The 19,767-nt window shown below is 41.6% G+C and overlaps 1 protein-coding gene across 1 annotated transcript in view; it reads right to left on the reverse strand.

Moving 5' to 3' along the window:
• The window catches only part of MSL2 (MSL complex subunit 2), a 32,427-nt gene extending 26,271 nt beyond the window's left edge, over positions 1–6,156 (reverse strand). The window contains exon 1 of the mRNA XM_027587229.2: positions 5,302–6,156. Within this exon, the coding sequence (XP_027443030.1) occupies positions 5,302–5,443 (142 nt within the window). The 5' untranslated portion in view covers positions 5,444–6,156. The remainder of the gene's footprint in view (positions 1–5,301) is intronic.
• Positions 6,157–19,767: the final 13,611 nt, after the last annotated feature.

The raw sequence follows: 19,767 nt of genomic DNA on the forward strand, positions 1-19,767 counted from the left end.
TATACACCCAAAAGAACTGAAAGCAGGGTCTTTAGTTATGTGCACACCCACTTCACTACAGCATATTCACAAGAGCCAAAAGGTGGAAACAACCCAAAAGTCCATTAACTGATGAATGGACATTTGTGGCAGACACACACAATGGAATATTATTCAGCCTTAAAAAGGAAGGAAACCCTTACACATGCTACAACATGGATGAACCTTCAGGACGTTAGGCTAAATTAAATAAACCAATCACAGAAAGACCTATACTGTATGATTCCACTTATATGAAGTATCTAGAATAATCAAATTCAGACAGAAAGTAGAATGGTGGTTACCAGGGCTGCAGAGGGTAGTTGGATATAGTTTCAGATTTGCAAGATGAAAAAGTTGTGAAAATTGGTTTTACAACAATGTAAATATACTTAACATTACAGAACTATACACTTTAGAGCAGTTAAATTTTATGTTCACTGCAATGAAAAATTTTAATTACAGTGATAAGTACAAAAAAATAAATTCTTAAGTATCAATAAACACTTGAAAAAATGTAGGTATAAAACATTAACATAACATTTATGTACAATTATTCAAATAGCCTTTTAAGGGCGCCTGGGTGGCTCAGTCAGTTAAGCATCTACCTTCAGCTCAAGTCATGATCTTGGGGTCCTGGGATCCAGCCCCACTTCAGGATCCCTGCTCAGCAGGAGTCTGCTTCTTCCTCTCCCTACCTCCTCCACCACTCCTGCTCGCTCTCTTACGTACTAATAAGTAAAATCTTTAAAAAGTTCAAATGGCCTTCTACTTTAGCTTCCATCTAAAAGATTAGTTTAAAATAAGTCACTCCAGGGGCGCCTGGGTGGCTCAGTTGGTTGAGCGACTGCCTTCGGCTCAGGTCATGATCCCAGGGTCCTGGGATCGAGCCCCGCATCGGGCTCCCTGCTCGGCGGGAAGCCTGCTTCTCCCTCTCCCACTCCCCCTGCTTGTGTTCCCTCTCTCTCTGTCTCTCTCTCTGTCAATTAAATAAATAAAATCTTTAAAAAAAATAAAAATAAAAAATAAAAAATAAAAAATAAAATAAGTCACTCCAAACTATGTGTTCACATTTCATTCATGTTAATTATAAATCGTTTGCTCAGTCAAAAAGTACTTCTGCTAAAAGAGGAGAATCAGAATTCTAGGACTAGAAAAGATTCTTGAGATCATACACCCCACTAATTCCAATGTGGGTCCATAAACAATGGCAAATGAAAAAAAAGGAAAATGAAAAGTAATTTTTCATAGAGCTAATCTATTTAAAGTTAAGGCATATGCTTTATTCTGAGAATACATCTGCACCTTGGGACTTTCTCTTGTCAACAAATACCTGTTGAGCCAGTAACTCTCAGGTACAAGACTAAAAAGAGTGAACAAGAGAAGAAGCAAGGCTCTCACCCTCAAAAAACTACCTCCTTTCTAGTGAAAATAAGAATACAAATAGTAAGAAAAGATGATAGGGTTTTGTTAAGTCCTTAACATTTAAAACAAAAACCTGATCAGTCTACGTTAACCCCAGGTCAGTGGGAAACATTAATCTACAGCCCCTTTCCATTTTTTTTTTTTAAATTTTATTTAAGAGAGTGCACAAGCAGGGGAAACAGCAGGCAGAGGGAGAAGCAGGCTCCCCCACGACCCAGGGCTCAATCCCAGGACTATGGGATCATGACCTGAGCCTAACGCAGATGCTTAAGTGACTGAGCCACCCAGGTACCCCAACTTCCCATGTTATGAGAAACTGGATGTCCAAAAGGTTTCACAACAATTCAATAAATCCCAAGTCAGAACCACCTTGTTTCTAACTAAAACACCAAAAAAAATATCCATATGCCTTAGTAGAGATTCAAACATGATAAACTTACAGGACTCCAAATATCTCAAAGACTAATATTTTTCCACTTAATATGTCCTTCCAGTTCTAACAGGATTTGATTCTATATACCAAACTTGTTCTATCGTTTGAGGACTTAAAAATTTAATGAAAAACTTAAAATCCCTAGGGCAGAATTTATCAAATCTCATGCCAGCAAAAGAAATTCTACTTTCTGATAAATGATAAAGTCCAACATTTAGAACAAGGGGAAAGGAAGGACACAAAAATAGTACCCACAGGAATACTGTCTTGGTCACTGTTTCTGTGACCTAGAAAGTACAGTAATTCTCTGGAGCACTGCTATCCCATGCACGAGAAGTTTCAGACAGTTTAAATATACAAAAGAACTGATAAACAGTGATAATCAGCTAATTAACATTTCAAAGAACCATGATCCAAAACCCATAGTTCCAGTGAATAATCTAGGTTTGACAATAATTGTTCTGACAATAGTACAGTCTCTTCCCTCACCTCCTACCTTTCTCTACATCTGTACAAGGGTGGGATATTAAGCACATAGTATGTGCCAGATACCACATCCTAATATGTGCCAGACAACAAGTCCATAGACTTGATCTCATGGGTTAAACAGGCTTTTCCCCACTTAAAAAATAAGCCCACATATAATACAAATGTGGAGAAACAAACTTGAAGGTATAATTATCCCCTTTTGTAGGTAAAGGAAACTGAGCCAAAAAGTTAAAGTAGAAGAAACAAGATTTGAACTTAACTGCAAAGTTTGTAGAGTCTCATTTTCCTTCTCTGAGTCTGTCACAAACACCAACAGGCAAGTGACTGGCAGGAGGAACACAAAAATGTACAAAAAAATAGAAAATTTTCCCTAAGATATCAGAAGAATTAGATATGAAAGCAGCACCCAAAGAGCTCTAAGTGCCTATGACTGGGACAAACGGTTAGAGGTTCAAAGGACAAATGTAACTTTTTGCTGCAGTGAGCAAGGAAGAATTCACTGAGGAGGGAGGAAATCGATGAGTTACACCATCGAGAAAAGAAGTATTTTTAGGCAGAAGAGACTTCAGAGAATAAAGGCGGGGAAAAGAGAAGGTAGACACAGGGCATGTATGTTTGAAAAGGCAAAAACATCAGCCTGGCTGAAGCACAGAAATTATATGAGAGCAGTTAAATGTAAGACTGAAAAGGTAGGATTGGATCAGACTTCAGAGGACCTGATGAAACAAACTCCCTATTTACAGCACGAAGATAGAATTAAACTTTTACGTATTTATCTTCATGAAATATGATTGCACATGCCCTATTAATTTGAATGTATTTATGCTTTTCAGCTAGGAAAAAAAGTGAGTCTAGGACAACACCTGATACAAAGATGATTAAATGCTGGCTCTGAATTCAAATAACTGAATTCAAATATCTCCTGATAACCACAGACTTATGTACAAAGAGATGGGGGGGCGGTCGGTCAGAGAGGGTAGGCCTGAACCTACATCCAGACTGCTGAAATTTATGCCATCTACTCAATTATAATTAGGGTAAAAGTAGAAACCACAAATCTTTTCCATAGGATGCAGTAGCAGCTTGAACAAAAAGGAATAATAATGGCAAAGTCCCACTGTCAGAAAAATTCCCCTTGTGTTGCCAAAATTGGCTTTTTAAAAAAAAGCTACAACTGGGTTTTTTTAAATGTAGCTTTATCTTTAATCTCATTTTTTTAAAACCCACGTTAGAATTTGGAAAAATGTTCAATTAGATCACAACTATCCTGAAGCTATTGATAAGAACTTAAAATCCCAAGCATCTACATGATTCAAAACTACCATTTCACCCTTAAATTAGGCAGTTAATTCCCATGCCCCTAGTAAAAAGGAGACTTACCAGATCTTTGAGTGTTACCTGGATAATGACATCACTCGCTATTGCTGTTCTAGCAGGCTAGGATGGGCTGCCCTTTGCCCTCTTTCCCATACATCACAAGAGTAGCAATCCCCCCCAAAAGAAAGGTTTGTTGAAAAGGAAGTTATAGGAGCTCTATCTCCTCAGTTCAAAAAATATCAAAAGCTGTTAAGACATAAAAAGAAGCACTCCGTAAAAAGTGGAAGTGGGGTAAGGGAGTACTAAAATTTAAGCTGAAAGGAAATCTGGAATCTAACCCAAAGCTCTCATTTTACACATTAAGAAACTGAGGCCCAGGGCAGTGGTGATTTGCCCAGGGCAAATGCTTCCCTTTAAAGGTGTTAAGTGTCTGTTACCAGTCACAGCAGCACTTAATCACATTCTAACAGTTACTTAAATGTTTATAAGATTAAGTACCTGGTATGCAAAAAACACAATCTCCACCTCCTTTGCACCCCCTTCAATGCCTTGCCCCAATGCTATTCAGAAAATGATGCAAGATTCTCAAATGAATACCGTATCCTCCTTCAGCCACTACAGCCACAAAATTTCTTTTAATTAAGATTAAAGTGAAAACCTGCCTGAATTTCTCAAGTTCTGACTAAACAAGTGCATCAGCAAAACCTCAAAACTTGGGGCAAAATAAGAATACGAAATGGAGTACAGCACTGTTGTGTTGGGTTTTTTTTTGACAGTTGCCATTTCCCTCATATTAATGTTTTCAGTCCAGGTTTTCTGAAAAAAGGTGCAAAGTTAAAAAGTAATAATGAGTACAAAATTAATCCAAATTATTAGCACCTTTGAGACACTTCCATTAGACAATTTAGCATACCTTCACCTCTCAAAACTAACTTGAAAGTAGCCTACCCTGCACAAAATATTTTGGGGGGAAAAAACCAACCATCTAAAATAACCGTCTACTAGGCCACAACATATTAAAACCACAAAACAAGGAACAATCCTGTAAAAATCCCACCAGCTAAAAAACAAGAGTACCATCAGTCTTCCCGGGCTCACTGTTCACAATCAAACTGTCAAAGCATTTGTTGAAGAACACGGAGGAAAATTCTGCACCGAGTTCACAGGCTGTGGATGTATCAGATTATACCACTACCCACACATAACACCAGTCTGGGGAAATGCAAACACGCCACATGTACATTTTTTAACCAGGCCTAACCACGTTTCACCAAGATAAGTGTTGTCAGCTCTTGTAGCAAAGGCTGAAGAAAAAAAAAAAGCACCAATATGCAAGCATACGTCACTCATTTATAAAACCATCAACAGAAATGGCAAGGAATTGACCCGAGGCGATTTAACAGTTCTGAACGTTAAAGCCGCCGTACAAAACGGTTTAGAAGAGCTGTCTTTCTGAAATGCCGGGAAAAAGTCCTTTGACGAAACTAATGACCGTATACTAATACACAAATAACAAAAGCTTAATAAAAACTACCACCACACCGCCAAACCGCTCCTGTTACCAATGCCCAGATTTTTTTTAAACAAGCACTGAAAGGGAACAATAAAAAGCGTCTCACCGCAAACACAGCAAGAGAGGGACTGTCGGAAGTAAGGCAAGAGCCTGTTAATCTCTGTAAACGCCTTGGGGTCTCCGGGGTCGTAGTTGAGCACTAGGCGGCTCGCGGAAATGTAGAGAGCAGTAGCATTCACGGGGTTCATTGCAGACACTTCGACACCGTTGGCTCCCGGTTGAAAAGAAATTCCGGATCCAACTTTGTAAGCAGCCAGGGAACAATGGCGAATTTGCAACAAATCGGAGGAAATCAGAGAACCACTGGCCAAAGTAGTAACCAAAATCCGTGCAAGTTTGTGGAGCTGAAGCAATCCTCCCACACATGGGGCCTTGGCGCCCCTCCTCCGTCCCTGAGACTTGCAGACACAAAAAAAAAAAGAGAGAAAGAGAAAGATAGAAACCAGCGTTCGAGTTTGTCCCAGGCAGCCTCGGAGCGAAGAACGCGGGGGCTTCGGCGCTCGGGCCGGGACTCGGCGCTCAGTCTAGCCCCGCGGCTCGGCGGGCGGCCTTCGCTGCATCTCCGGACGCGGAGGCACCTCCTCAGGGCGAGCTGGGCGGGCGCGGGAGCAGGCCCCGGCCCGGTCCGAGGGGCGGGCACGCTTCGCACGGGCTGCAGGGCCCTTACTCCATCACAGCGCCCGGCGCAGAGGTAGCGGCGACGGCAAGGAGGACGGCTCGGGCGTCGACTTCCTCAATCTAGTGCACCAAGACGCGGCGGCGGCGAATGTTGCAGTTGCGGCTGGCGGAGGCCGCCGCCGCTCTCTCCATATCGGACGCGGGGCCCGGACTGCGCCTGGCTCTCCGCCCCGGTGGTTACAACCCCGCTGTTCCCTGAGGTGGCAAAGCGGGCAGGAGAGTCCCCCACCCGATTGGGGAGGGCCGGGGAGGAAGTGCGCGGGCCGGAGGCGGCGGCGGCGGCGGCGGCGGCGGCGGCGGCGGGAGGGGGCGGGGAGCAGGCCCGGTCGGGCCGCGGCGGCGCCCCTCGCTCCTCAGTCGCTCACTGCGAGGTCACCAGGCGCAAGCACCGCCCCCTCACTACCCGGCCATCTTCTCCGCGCCGCACACACGGAGACCTCCTCGGCCAAGCACGACGGCCGCCGCCGCCCACGGCTCCCGCCCGGCCGCAGCTGAGGCGAGCGCTCACACCGCCAGGCCCCGCCGCCGCCCAGAGCACACAGCAAGGCCCCGCCGCAGGCCCCTCCCCCCGTGCCTCGCCGCCCTCACCCTGACTCCACGCGCCACTCTTAACTCGGTAGGGCCCGGGCTCCTGCGACCTTAATAAATCCCGCGGACTGTGCGGCGCCTCAGGCCCTGCCGGCGACGACGACCGTTACCCCAACGGGCAAAGCCACTGTCATCCCCGAGACTCCCCCGCCGCCGTCGTCGCTAGCGCCCGCACGCATGCGCAGAGCACACTCTCACCCCTCCCCCCGCCCTTTCCTTTCCCTTCGCTTCCCTTTTCCCCTGCTTCCCCTCTAAGAGCTCCCTCTACACCCTCCCAGAGCTACCGGCTCGCTCCGCGCATGCGCACTCCAATATCAAACTCCACCGCCTTTCGCCCTTACGCGTGCGCCTTGACCGCCCACCCAGAAAACCGGATAAACACAGCACCCCGCTCACGCCAGCCCCTCCCTGCTGCCAACCCACCCCGGCTTCACAGCGCATGCGTGGCTCTCCACTTACGGCTCTTAGAGCATGCTCTGTGCAAGCCGCCTGTTCTCTCCGCCCCTCCCCCATACGTTCTCAAATTCCCTCTTAGGCGTGTGGGCTGTGGCGAAACGTTCGCTAGCTGACCCATCCTTCCACAGTTTGGGCTTTAAGCTTCTCGCGCTACACTGCGTCCTCCGTGCCCGCCAACGCTGAGGCCCGGCGGGGTCGCGCCATGTGGCTAGCGCTCCGCCTTGGTGGCCTTTCCTCGCCCTAACTGACCACTGTATGAGGAAATAGTCCCGCACGGCTCCAAGCCCCGCCCTCGCGGCCTTTCTCCTGGAACGGCGCTTTCCAAGTACCGAAAGGGCGCTGCCGCGGCCTGCTTGCACAGCCCGAGCCGGGAAGATCGACAGCAATCAGCGTGGCCACGCGCCCAGCCGGCGTGCGGGCGACGGTTCCTAGATTAGGGTCGCGGCCAGCGTCGATGGCAGCCTGAGGTCACTAAGACCCTGGCAGGCCGTCTGTAACCGTTGGGGCTCGGACCCACCTCCCCTTTCCCGCCCATCAGAACTGGGCTCTTTCGCGGCCTCTTGTCCTTGGAGTCGGATCTACGCGAGCCGCCCAGCCTTCTGGGGCGCCGACCAGGACCTCACCGAGCTCGTACGGGAAAACTGTCCGATTTAAAAGCAAAACACCCCTTTTTGGCTCCTTTGACAGACTTAACCCTTCTTTGTGAACAGAGCTCTTGAAGAATCCACGGTCCTGCTTTAGAACGGACCCAAGTCCTTGAAAGTATTCATCTGCTTTTTATAAAGAAGCTTTCACCTTATGTTTTTGCAGGAGACCAGGGACACTGCGATATAAATAAACAAAAACCTAACTTAACGTATGATTCCCCTCGTCTCTAAAAGTACAAAACTTTTTTTGAGTAGCACAAATAGAAACAGCATAGGAACCGTTTTTACCTCTGGACACACCAAAGCTCTTCAGCATAGTTCTTTGCACAAAATAAATGATCTACATGTTTGCAAAGTGAAATTTATGACATATATATCTTTTGGCACAAATACAGTTAGTTTTAGGGACTTTCTATTTAGAGTAGAAACTAAGATAAGGGAACCCAATAACTTCTGATATATAATTTCTAGTGCCATATGATGACGGGTTTATTTTCTTTACAAGGGCTAGCATATTATCAGCACTTACGTATTAAGCAATGGGAATCTAACTTCCTAATTTTGTTAGGCAGCAAAGCAGAAATTAAAGTTGTGCAAAGTATATTTGGTCGTCTTGTATCGGGAAAATAACAAATATTCTCAAATTCATTCTCTTGTTTAAAAGCCCCATCTTCCTTGGGTCGTTTGTTTGATAAGTGATCTTTTCTAAGCTCACCTTCAAATAAAACTGTTATATTATACAGTTCTATTTTTGTTCCAGACTCAATTCTTGTTCCACAAACCACAGGTTGTTTTCTTCCAGAGGAGTAACACGGAGAGTAAAATAATCAGTACTGTTTTCCATTCAGGCAACATAAATTAGCAGTCACCCCAGGCAACTGATTACTTTTAGGGCCTTAACCTTGCTGATTTTCTCATAACTGAATTTTTTTTTAAACACTTGAGATGTTTGCAACCTAAATTGAGATTAATTTTATTGATGGTCTGTGTGTGAGAGAGAGAGAAAGAAACTTAAACCAGTTTTGTTTTTTTAGCCTCTGAAATTGCTTGCAATTGATAAGTTTATGGCATTTAGAAGCAAAGCATCTCCACATTGAAGTATATTGTCTGTAATAACTATTTGGTTGCTGGAGCCTTGCCTAAAAAGAAAACAATGAACTGTTTATAGAAAATGAAGTATTTGGATCAAATATTTAGGAGAAATCATATGTAACTCAAATCTCAAACTATCAATGTAATTTTTTTCATATTTTATATTTAATTATTATTTAAAAGTAAAAGTGTTAGGGTTGCCAGATCTAACAAAAATACAAGATGCCAGTTAAAAATTTTTAAACTTTTTTTTAAAAGATTTTATTCATTTATTTGACAGAAAGAGGGGGACAGTGAGAGAGGGAACACAAGCAGGGGGAGTGGGAGAGGGAGAAGCAGGCTTCCCGCTGAGCAGGGAGCCTGATGTGGGGCTGGATCCCAGGACCCTGGGATCATGACCTGAGCCGAAGGCAGATGCTTAACAACTGAGCCACCCAGGCACCCCAATAAGCTTTTTATTTGAGAACAGTTTTGAATTTTCAGAATTATTGCACAGAGTAAGACAGTTCTCATATATTCCATTTCCCCTATTATTAACATCTTACATTAGCATGGTACATTTGTTGCAATTAACAATAGTAATACATTATTATTAAGTAAAATCCATATTTTATTCATATTTCTTCAGGGTTTTTTTCTTAATGTCCTTTTTCTGATCCAGCATCCCATCCAGGATATCATTACATTTAGTCATGTCTCCTCAGGCTCCTCTTGGCACCCAGTTAAATTTTCATTTCAGACAAACAACAAATACTTGTTTTCTTTTTATTGTCTGTATTTCCTACCCATTTTGAGTTAAAGCTCCCCTTTTCTGTCTTCCAAAATTGGCAACTGCTTGCCTCTTTCATTGCACTTCTCAAACTACGTGGCAACTGTTGGTTTAGCAACTGCTAGAAGGTCAGAGTTTCTCCCTCTTTGACTTTTATCATCATTGTCTAGCATAAGGCTTGACTTATAATGGGTATTCAGTAATTGTTAAAACAATGATGAATTATTAGAAATGCAATTATATAAGTAAATTCCCCAGTACAGTGTATGGTTCAAAATAGGCATGGACAAGTGTTTGCTTTTCCTTAGGGAGAAACACAAAATATCTTATAAATTTAAAGACAGTTCTTATCTCAGCTTGATCAATGTCAATTCTAAGATCCTTAATAAAAACCAGATGTGTGGATTGATTTGAAACACTCAGAATAATCAATCAACAAGTATTTATTGATTATACTCAAGCACTTTGGGGACAATAAAGAAAATACGGAAGTAGTTGTAGTTACACTTTCAAAGAACAAAGATCAGGCTGGCATTAAGTGAGAGGGAGTTTCTGAGTGGTTGGGCCTTTTATAGAATTATGAAATCGTTGTTTGCCTCCCTTTGCCCATCTCTTTCACCCTCCTTTCTCTGCCACCCCTCCGCTTTTTCTTTCTCCACCAAAAACTATCCAGAGATGTTTCCTCTCCCGCCTTCCCAGGTTGCGTATCTCCCTGACCGCCTAGGATCTCCCCACTCCACTGCCTTCAGCATTATACTCATCTGTTATGGAATGTTTTTGCGCCCTCACTGGCTCCCCAAATTCATGTACTGAAATCCCAACCCCTACATGATGGTATCAGGAGGTGGAGGCCTTTGGGAGATAATTAGGTCATGAGAATAGAGCCCTCATTAATGGGATTACTGCCCTTACAAAAGAGACTCCAGAGACCTCCCTCACTCTCTCTGCTATGTGAGGATACAATGGGAAATCAACCTCATCTTCAACCCAGAAGAGAACCTTCACCAAGTGACCATGCCAGCACCCTGATCTCACATTTCAAGCATCCACAACTGTAAGAAATAATTGTTTGCTGATTAAGCCCCCCAGTTTATAGTATTGTGTTACAGCAGCCCAAACTAAGACACCATCCCTACCAAATTTTAACAAGCGCGGACTGTCACTGTGGAAAGAAATCAGTCTGATTAACCTCAATCTTTGGGAGAGTGATAATAATTCAATTTAAACTAACAACAAATCAGAGACTGGCCAGAGCAATTACCTCTTTACAGGGAGCAATAAACCAGGTGAAATTAAAACAGGGCCTAATCCAAACCAATCCTTCCATTCTTCTCTGACCACTGCTTTCTGTTATCAAAACTTATCTTCCATCTTCTGCTCCTTAGCTGTGGTCCTACCTCTCCCCTTCTCACTCAGTCTTAGAGCCCCCCCCCCAAAAAGAAATGCTTCCCTTTGGATATCAACTCCTGGTGATATCTTTTCTGTGACTTTTTTCAAATCAGTACATCTATCCATTTGTATTATCCAAAACATTTATTTAGCAAGTCTAGCACCCATTTATTTTATATCTCAAATACTAAATTGCCTTCAGCTTTTTTATCCCTACCTCTAGCCCAAACAAAGCAGTTTCCTTTATTGGTCATCTGCCTAGTACAGTGCCAGACACATATGAAGGTAGCCACTAAATGTTACTATTTTTATTCCCTAACACATTTTCAAATCTATTCAAATGCCTATTAAATTTGTTCATTAATTTATGCAACCAACATTTATTGTCAGTTATATGCCAGGCATTCAGAATACAAAAATGAATAATTCAACAGTTTCCAGCCCTCAAAGAGTTCACAGTTTAGTTGAAGTGGCAGCTATGCATGTAGCTAATTTATAATTCAGAGTGGTAAGGATTTAAGGGATGCACTCGATGTAAATCCAAAATGTCTTAGCAGATATTTCTGCAACATTATGGGTTAAACAAGCTTGTGTGGACTTTCCTGGGAAAATAACTGCAATTATTCATAGCATTGTGTCTAAGGGAAAATGTGTTCTGCATTCCAAACAGTCAATTTAAAATTGAATTTTTGGAACACGGCCCATTTGTCCCTGGGGGCTGTCTATTTCTCCTTTATCTAAAATCCCTATCTGTCTTAGGACAATGTATATCTTTTTACAACTCCCACCTGTTCCATATGGTCTATGGTGCTAGCTGAGGGTTGCTAGTCACCAACTTACTTTACAGGGCTCAGCGCTACAACCTGGTCAAGCAGGTTGAGTCAAGCAGGTAGGACTAAAGGAGCCTCAATTCTTAATTTGCTCAACATTTTCCTATTAGGGAAGGTAGTAGGAAAAGTTCATCAAGTAAGTGATGAGAGTTTGGAATTGCTGCTATATAAAATGAGAAAGGGAGCTGCTTAGGGACAGGGAAAAGGATTGCAGGAACAATGTCAAAAAGGGTACATCACTTGGGTAGAATAGGATCCTTAAAAATATCTAAATATACACTCCTGGACAATAAGATTTTCAAAATGGTCTTTACAACTCACAGACAGACTAGGGACCAGGCATGAAGATTTCTAATCTGATGTTGAGAAAACTAGACTTTATGAGGCAATTATCTTCCTTGTTATTCCTGAACTTTGGGAGGTAACATGGGGTAGTGGAATAAGCATGAACAAATCTTTATTCCAATACATACTGTGTAGACTTGGGAAAAAATATTCATGTTCTCTGAGCTTTAGTTTTCTCATCTATAAAATAGGGACAATAATACTTTCCTTGAAGGATTACCACGGGGAGTCATATCTTCATCAAATGTCTTTCTAACACAGGCAGTATGGATATACAAGTGAAAAAGACAGTCTCGGTTCCAGTCTACAGGTTAAGACCAAAATGAATATGCGATTGTAATGCAATGAGACAGTATTTCAATATGGTCCTATATAAGCATGAGAAGGGACACAACCAGACATGGAAGCTCAGGAAAATATGATGGAAGTGATTTATAAAATGGGACCTGAGGGACCAATGGGAGAAACAAAAGAAGGTTAGGAAGAGTCTCTAAACAGAAGGGAGAGCATATAAAAAGGCCAGAGGAAGAAGTTTGCATATTTGGGAAACTTCATGTAGTTGAGTAGAAAATACAGTAAATACAGAGGAAAAGTGTTGAGAAATGAGTTGGAATAATAAACAGAGACCAGATTACAAAGAACCTCAGGGTCATCCTGAGGTTAATGGAGCATCATAAAAAATTGACTTGGTGTGCAGGGGCAAGATTAGAAGCAGAGAGACCATTTAAGAAGCTACTGCAGTATTTTACCAAAAAATGATCTTATCTTGCCCAGAGTTTGGCAAATTTTAGTCCAAAGGCCAAATCTGGCACCTTACCTGTTTTTGCATGGTGCACAAGATAAGAATGCTTTTTTTACATTTTAAAATGGCTTTTAAAAATGAAAATAATAACATTTTGTGACACATGAAAATTATATGAAATTCAATTTTCAGTGTCCATAAATATTTATTGGAACACAGCCATGCTCAACCATTTTTGAATTGTCTAGGGTATCTTTTGCACAACTACAAGAGATTTGAGTAGTTTTGACATGCAAAGCCTAAAATATTTACTTTCTGCCCTTTTACATAAAAAAAAATGCTGACCCTTGATCTTGGGCATCAAACTAAGGTGGTGGCAGTGAGGGATGAGAGATAACGAGACTGAATCAATAGGACTTGGGGCATGTTGGGATGTGAGAATGAGGGACAAAGATGATATGATATCCAAGTTCTCTAACTGTGGCAATGATAATGAACACTTCCATGGCCTTACCATGTGCCAGGCACTGATCTAAGTATTTTAACATATTAACTCATTACTCTGCTCTACAGTCCTATGAAGTAAATGCTATTCTTACCATTCCCATTTCACATGTGAGGAAACTGAATCACAGAGGTCTATTGGTTGGTTCAAAGTCATAGATCTAATAGAGATGAGAATTGAATCCAGGCTGTCTGGTTCTAGAATCCCTACTCTTAAAACTATTCCAAAAATTCACAGAAGCAGGGAACTCAGCAGGAAAAATAGGTTTGGAGGGAAATGATGAGAGCAAGTTGTGGACATCTATAATTAAAAGTCATCTGGGACGTCCAGGTGAATGTCCAGTAGGCAGTTCTGGACATTGAGTCTGGTGCTGTGTGTTTAGGGGAAAGGAGTCTAGCTTTGAGTTATAGACTTGAGAGTCAGCAGCATACACACGGCAATAGAAATCATGGGAGAGATACAGGTTACCCAGTGTGAATAAGAAGAGAAGACTAAGAATGAAACCCTGATGACCACCAATATTTAACAAACAGCACAAAAGAGACTGAGAAGGAGAAGTCATAGAGGTAGGTAGCAAACTGAGAAGATTTTTCATTTTTAGTGATGTAATGTGCATAAAGTATCTAGCATAATAAGCAGTACTGGCATCATAAACAGTAGCTCCTTTTACTATTAAAATCTTATTTGAAAGGTCTAACCCTTTCTTAGCTGTGGTATGGGGCTATTCCAAATCTTGTCTACATTCCCATGTCCTTAAACACCCATCTCACCTTGCCTTCCAATTCTTTGCAGAGGACCTTATCTCTATTTTTAGGAGAAAGTCAAGATCTTCTCTACATCAAAATATTCCATAATTCCCCATCTCTTATTCTTCCCTTCTATTTCTGGCTTCCTCCAGGACTTTCCTCAATGGTTTTCCCAAATTTTACTTCTTCAGCCTGCCACCCCTCTTGCTATATTCCCTCGTTCTGTCTAGCTATGCCATATGCTTCAAAAACCACATTTCACATCTTTTCTCTTTTCCTCTAACCTGTCAAACTTTTGGTAGAATTCAACCTTCTTTCTTTTTTTTTTTCTTTTTATAGTTAACCATTAATACTTGACCTCTTGAAATAAGATTTCCTTCTCCACCACTCTGCTGAAACTATATTCTTCAAAACCACAGAGGGCCCTGCTGTTTGACTTATTGTCCAATCATTACTTTCAATAATGTTATATTAAAATGTCCCTTCCTTTCTTTGTATTACATTTTGGGTAGATTCCTTCACTTTCTGGTTAATCAAGTCTGGTCTAGTTTAAAACTGAATCAGGCATAAGTCTGGCTAAAATCATAGAAAACCCGAAGTAACACTGCTGAAACAAAACAGAAATTTACTTCTGTCGTGTTTAAAAAAAAAAAAAGTCTGGAGGTAGGCCAGGCACAGCTGGCATGACAGTTTCACCGTCATCAAGGACCCAGTTTCTGTCTTTGTGACTCACCATCCAAATACATCTACCTTCAAGTTCATTACAGTTCAAGACAGCTACTGAAGCTTCAACACTTCAGACAATAGGAAAGAAGAAGGGAGAACAAAAGGGCCCACCTCCCAGCTGCATCAATGCCTTTTAAGCAGCCTCCAATTTTTAAGATCCCACATAACGCATTTCTTTGGCCCGTAACTTAGGCACTTTGCCATGCCCAGATGGAAGGGAGTCTGGAAATATAGTCCTTTCATAGGTGCATGGACATGCCAGGTAAAATAGAAGAAGTTCTATTATTAAGGAAGAAGGAGAGAATAGAATCTTGATGCCACTTGCAATTTCGGCCACAAACTACAATTTCAAAATGCTTTAAAATTTCAGCCTTTCCTCTCTCTTTTCTCTTCAAGATATAACTCCTCTGACCTGTTGGTATAAGGAGGAGAGGAAAAGGGACAAGTGCAGTGGCACTCTTAGGCCCAGACTAGAAGGCCAACTCTGGTAATGCCTCTCCTCCTGTCAGGTTGGGGGGTCCACAGAGCAAAGGAGATTTGCCCAAGAGCTGAGAAGTGGTCAAGAGACAGCAATTGATAATAGAGGTTGGATGTTTGGTTTGAGCTAAGCCCGTCAGGATCCTGGAAAAATGAGAAAGTCAGAGTAGGAAGAGAAGGGAGGTGAGCCAGGATTCATGGTTGGAAGACAAATTCTGCCACAATCTGGTGTAAAATTCTGAGGATTTCAAAAATTCTAAATTCAAACCTGATTTTTCATGTTGTTTTGCAAATTTATTTGTTAGAGTAAGAGGCTGAAACATATTTTATTTAAAAGTTTGTTAGTTTGATTTATAACTTGTAGATTTGGAGACATATGGTATGTGGGTCTGAGGGCTGCCATTTGTACTCTTGCCCTGGGCCCTACAAATGATCTGGTGGACCTGTATAACTGTCTGCTCAAATGAGAAGGACTGCAGCTCTCACCGCCTCTCTGGTTAACATTAACTAGCAACTGAAGTTCTTAGCGGCAGGCATCCAAGTGCAGGGTGTCTCTTTGGGTATGCATTTGCATTTTCCTAGGACTACTTCTGAGTGTTCACTCACATGTGCCCTCACATGGGGGAATAGCTCTGGCTTGGCCACTTCCAGGGCCTCTTCTGTTCCCATTCTCAGCTCTCCATCCCGTGGTCTTTTGATGCTAGGCCCCTCTTGGTGGTGATAGCTCCCTTGAGTGGGGTATTGCCAAATGGTTCAATCTCAGTTACTTTCTTCAGGGCCCATCTAACAGGAAATACTCATCTCTGCTATGAAAAAATAGTGGGACTTTAGGCTATTCCATAGCCTAGCCCCAATCCCCGCTTGATATCTCTCTCCAGTTTCTTTCCCTTTGCTCAGATTGAGGCCCCTGCCCAAGAATACATTCAACCAGGAAATCAGCTTCCCTTCCCAACCCCCCCCCCCCCATCCCCGGACTTTCTTGATGTTGAGGATGGAGAAAAAGCATGGCTTCCCTGTGAGAGGAACACACAGCCACAAGGCTAGAGTCTGGCTCTCCATCCCCTCCCTCTTTTTCTGTGAACTAGGAAGAGAGAGAGGGTTGGGGTGGTGGCTAGTGGCGACAGGGCTAGTATTGTTGTCTCTTGGTCCTGAGGAAGATGGTTGCAAAAATTGAGGTCCTCAGCTTCATTGTCCCTAGCTGTGGGCTGTGATCTCCAATTCTGGAGCAAAGGAAAGGTAGGTAGCATTCAACAGTATCAACCTAATTTACCAAACCTTGATCCTTCACTGCTCTGTCTGAAAAAATTTTATCATTGTTACATCTCTCTTCTGAAAACATTCTCCTTTGTTCTGCGATTTGTACTGAGTTTTCCTATTTCTGTGTATTCTTTCTCTTTCTCATTTGCAGATTATTTCTTCCTATTTCAGTGTGATATTTAAGATACCCCTAAATTGAAATCAGCTATTTACATCTCTGTCTCACTTATTAGACTGTAAGTTTTTTTGAGAGGCTAAAGTTCATTTATTTTTGAGTGAATGAATGAGTAGTTAAGTGAATGAATTCAGGACACAGGCATTAACCCTTCTTATTTCATACTCTCATTCTGGAAACTCATTCACTCAAATGGTTCAAGCTATCCCTTTTTCTTAAATAACTATTATATCAATATCTCTGCTTTGATATCTCTTCTGAGCTTCAGATTTGCATCTCTAGCTTCTTGCTTCCATTTTCACCTAGATGTCCTGCAGTCCCCTTAAAATTTATGTATCCAAAACCAAACTCATGATCATTTTTCCAATATCCAGATCTCACTTTACTCTTGTCCATGCCTTTGTCACTCTCTTTCTCTAAAGCGTATAACCTTGGAGTTACCACTTTGACCCCTCAAGTCTTACCAATTTTTTTTTTCTGAAAACAATAACATATCACCCGGAGCTCCTGGATGGCTCAGTTGGTTAAGCATTTAACTCTTGATTTCGGCTCAGGTCATGATCTCAGGGTTATGAGATCAAGCCCCATGTTGGGCTCCTCGCTGGGCATGGAACCTGCTTAAGATTCTTTCTCTCCTAGGGCACCTGGGTGGCTCAGTTGTTAAGCGTCTGCCTTTGGCTCAGGTCATGATCCCAGGGTCCTGGGATTGAGCCCCGCGTTGGGCTCCCTGCTCAATGGAGAGCCTGCTTCTCCCTCTCCCACTCCCCCTGCTTGTGTTCCCTCTCTCACTGTGTCTCTCTCTGTCAAATAAATAAATAAAATCTTAAAAAAAATTCTTTCTCTCCCTCTCCCTCCGCCCCTCTCCCACCTTCCTCTCTAAAAAACAAAACAAAAACTTTAAAAAAAGTTACCTTATCACAATTATTGTGATTCCACTTATATGAAGTACTTAGAAGAGTCAAACTCATAAAGACTGAAAGTATGATAGTGGTTGAAGAGATGTCAGAGAGTTATTGTCTAATGGGTATAGAGTTTCAGTTTTACAAGATAAAAAAGAGTTATAGGGATGGGTGGTGGTGGTGGTTGCACAACAGTATGAATATACTTAATACCACTGAACTGTACACTTAAAAATGGTTAAGATGGTAACTATTATGTGTATTTTACCACAATAAAAAAAGTGAAACCAACAAGCTACTTTATTATAAATGTTAACTGTAAACAACTTACAAACACAAAAAAGACCATCTAAAACCTGTTAACAATTTGTCTTAAGAGACTTCTCTTGATGTGTACATAAATACATATATTTTTCCACCAAAATGAGATCACAAATATAATTCTATTTGGAGTCTGCTTTTTTCAGTTGACAGTATGCCATAAGCATTTTTCCACGTTGTTAAATTTCTTCCTACAACAGTGATTCTCAAATTGTGTCCCTGGCAGAATCAGCATCCCCTAAGCACTTGTAAATGCAAATTCTTGCTCACTGTTCCAGACCTACTGAATCAGAAACTCTGGGATAAGCTCAGTAGGTTGTTTTAACAGGCCCTTCAGGTAATTCTGACATACTCATAAGTGTGAGAGACCCCGTTTTACAATTGCAACTTTTAATGGGTGATGCTGTTCCATTGAATAGCAATGCCACAATCTTCTTAAGTACACTGCTACTGTTGGATATTGAGGTTATTCATTTATCACTATTTAAATAATACTCGTGCATATTCTTGCAGGTAAATTTTGAAGACATCCATGAGAGGGAAATAAACCTTTACTTAATTTAAGCCATTGTATTTAGGAGTTCTTTTATACAGCAACTTAGCTTATACCCTAATATACCATCTTTACCTCTAACTTACAGTTGACTTCTAGTCAGACTCTGTAGTCTAAGTCTCGCAGACCTATGATTCATCTTAACCAGTATTCTCTTATTAAGCTATCTGAAACTGTATTTTGCACAAACATCACCACCCTCCCCTGCTCAGGAACTACTGTTTATTCATTCATGCATTCATTATTTAAGGTACTATGCTAAGTATGTTTTAGTTGTTGTCTGAAATGATATAAAAAGAATCAGAGTATAGACACAGCCCTTACCTTCATGTGCCTTTGCAGCATAGTTGGAGAGATTGGTAAGACTGACATTAATCAAATATTCACACAAATAAACATAAAATGACAACTGTGATAATTACAAATAAAAGGAGCATGGTGCTAGGAGACATATAAAAGAAGGATTTAATTTAGATATAGAAATCAGGGAAGGCTTATCCAACAAGTGTCAAATTGAAATATGAGGATGAATAGAGATTAACTACTATAAAGGGGAGAGATGAAGGCACCAGTGAAGGCAAAGACCCATCAGAAGGAGAAACATGGTCATTTTGAAGAGCTGACAGGAGACCAATGTGGCTGGAGCAGAGATTGGGGGATGGTACTAGATGAGTCAGAGAGATCAGTAGGGTCTAGGTTGTGCAGGGTCTTATAGGCCATGTTAAGAATGTTTGTCTTTATTTTATGAACATTGAGAAGCCATTAAAGAGTTGAGGTTTGAGAGTGGCATAATCACGAAATATGTGCCGGGATGGATTAATTAACTAAATAACTAATTAATTCTACCTGTAGATTTTTGCTCTACTCCATTCATATTGCTTGGACAAATCACCCACTTTCAAGTCATGAAGGACTGCACAAAGGATACTGACAATGAGTGGCTAAAGATATAGGAGGAAAACTAGGAGTGCGTTATATCAAAGAAACCGGTAAAATTTTTTTGGAAGGGGGAAGTAAAACAGGGCAGAATGATCATTAGTATTCAATGCTACGGAGAGATTAGGTAAAATGTAGATTGAATATCCATGGCTTCCCAATGCTTATAGGATAGAATCTAAATTTCTTACCCTGGTATTCAAGGTATTCTGGTATTCAAGGTATTCTATCAGTACCTACTTTTCCAATACTTTGTCCCATGACACTGCTAAAATGAGCCTTTTAGATAAGGTGCCCTGTAGATAATATGCCCTATTTATTTTATCTAGAACACAATAGTACACTCTGCTGACCTATCATCTTTGGATGTATCTTCTGCGC

Source organism: Zalophus californianus, chromosome 1 (genome assembly GCF_009762305.2).
Source record: "Zalophus californianus isolate mZalCal1 chromosome 1, mZalCal1.pri.v2, whole genome shotgun sequence".
Lineage (NCBI taxonomy): Eukaryota > Metazoa > Chordata > Mammalia > Carnivora > Otariidae > Zalophus > Zalophus californianus.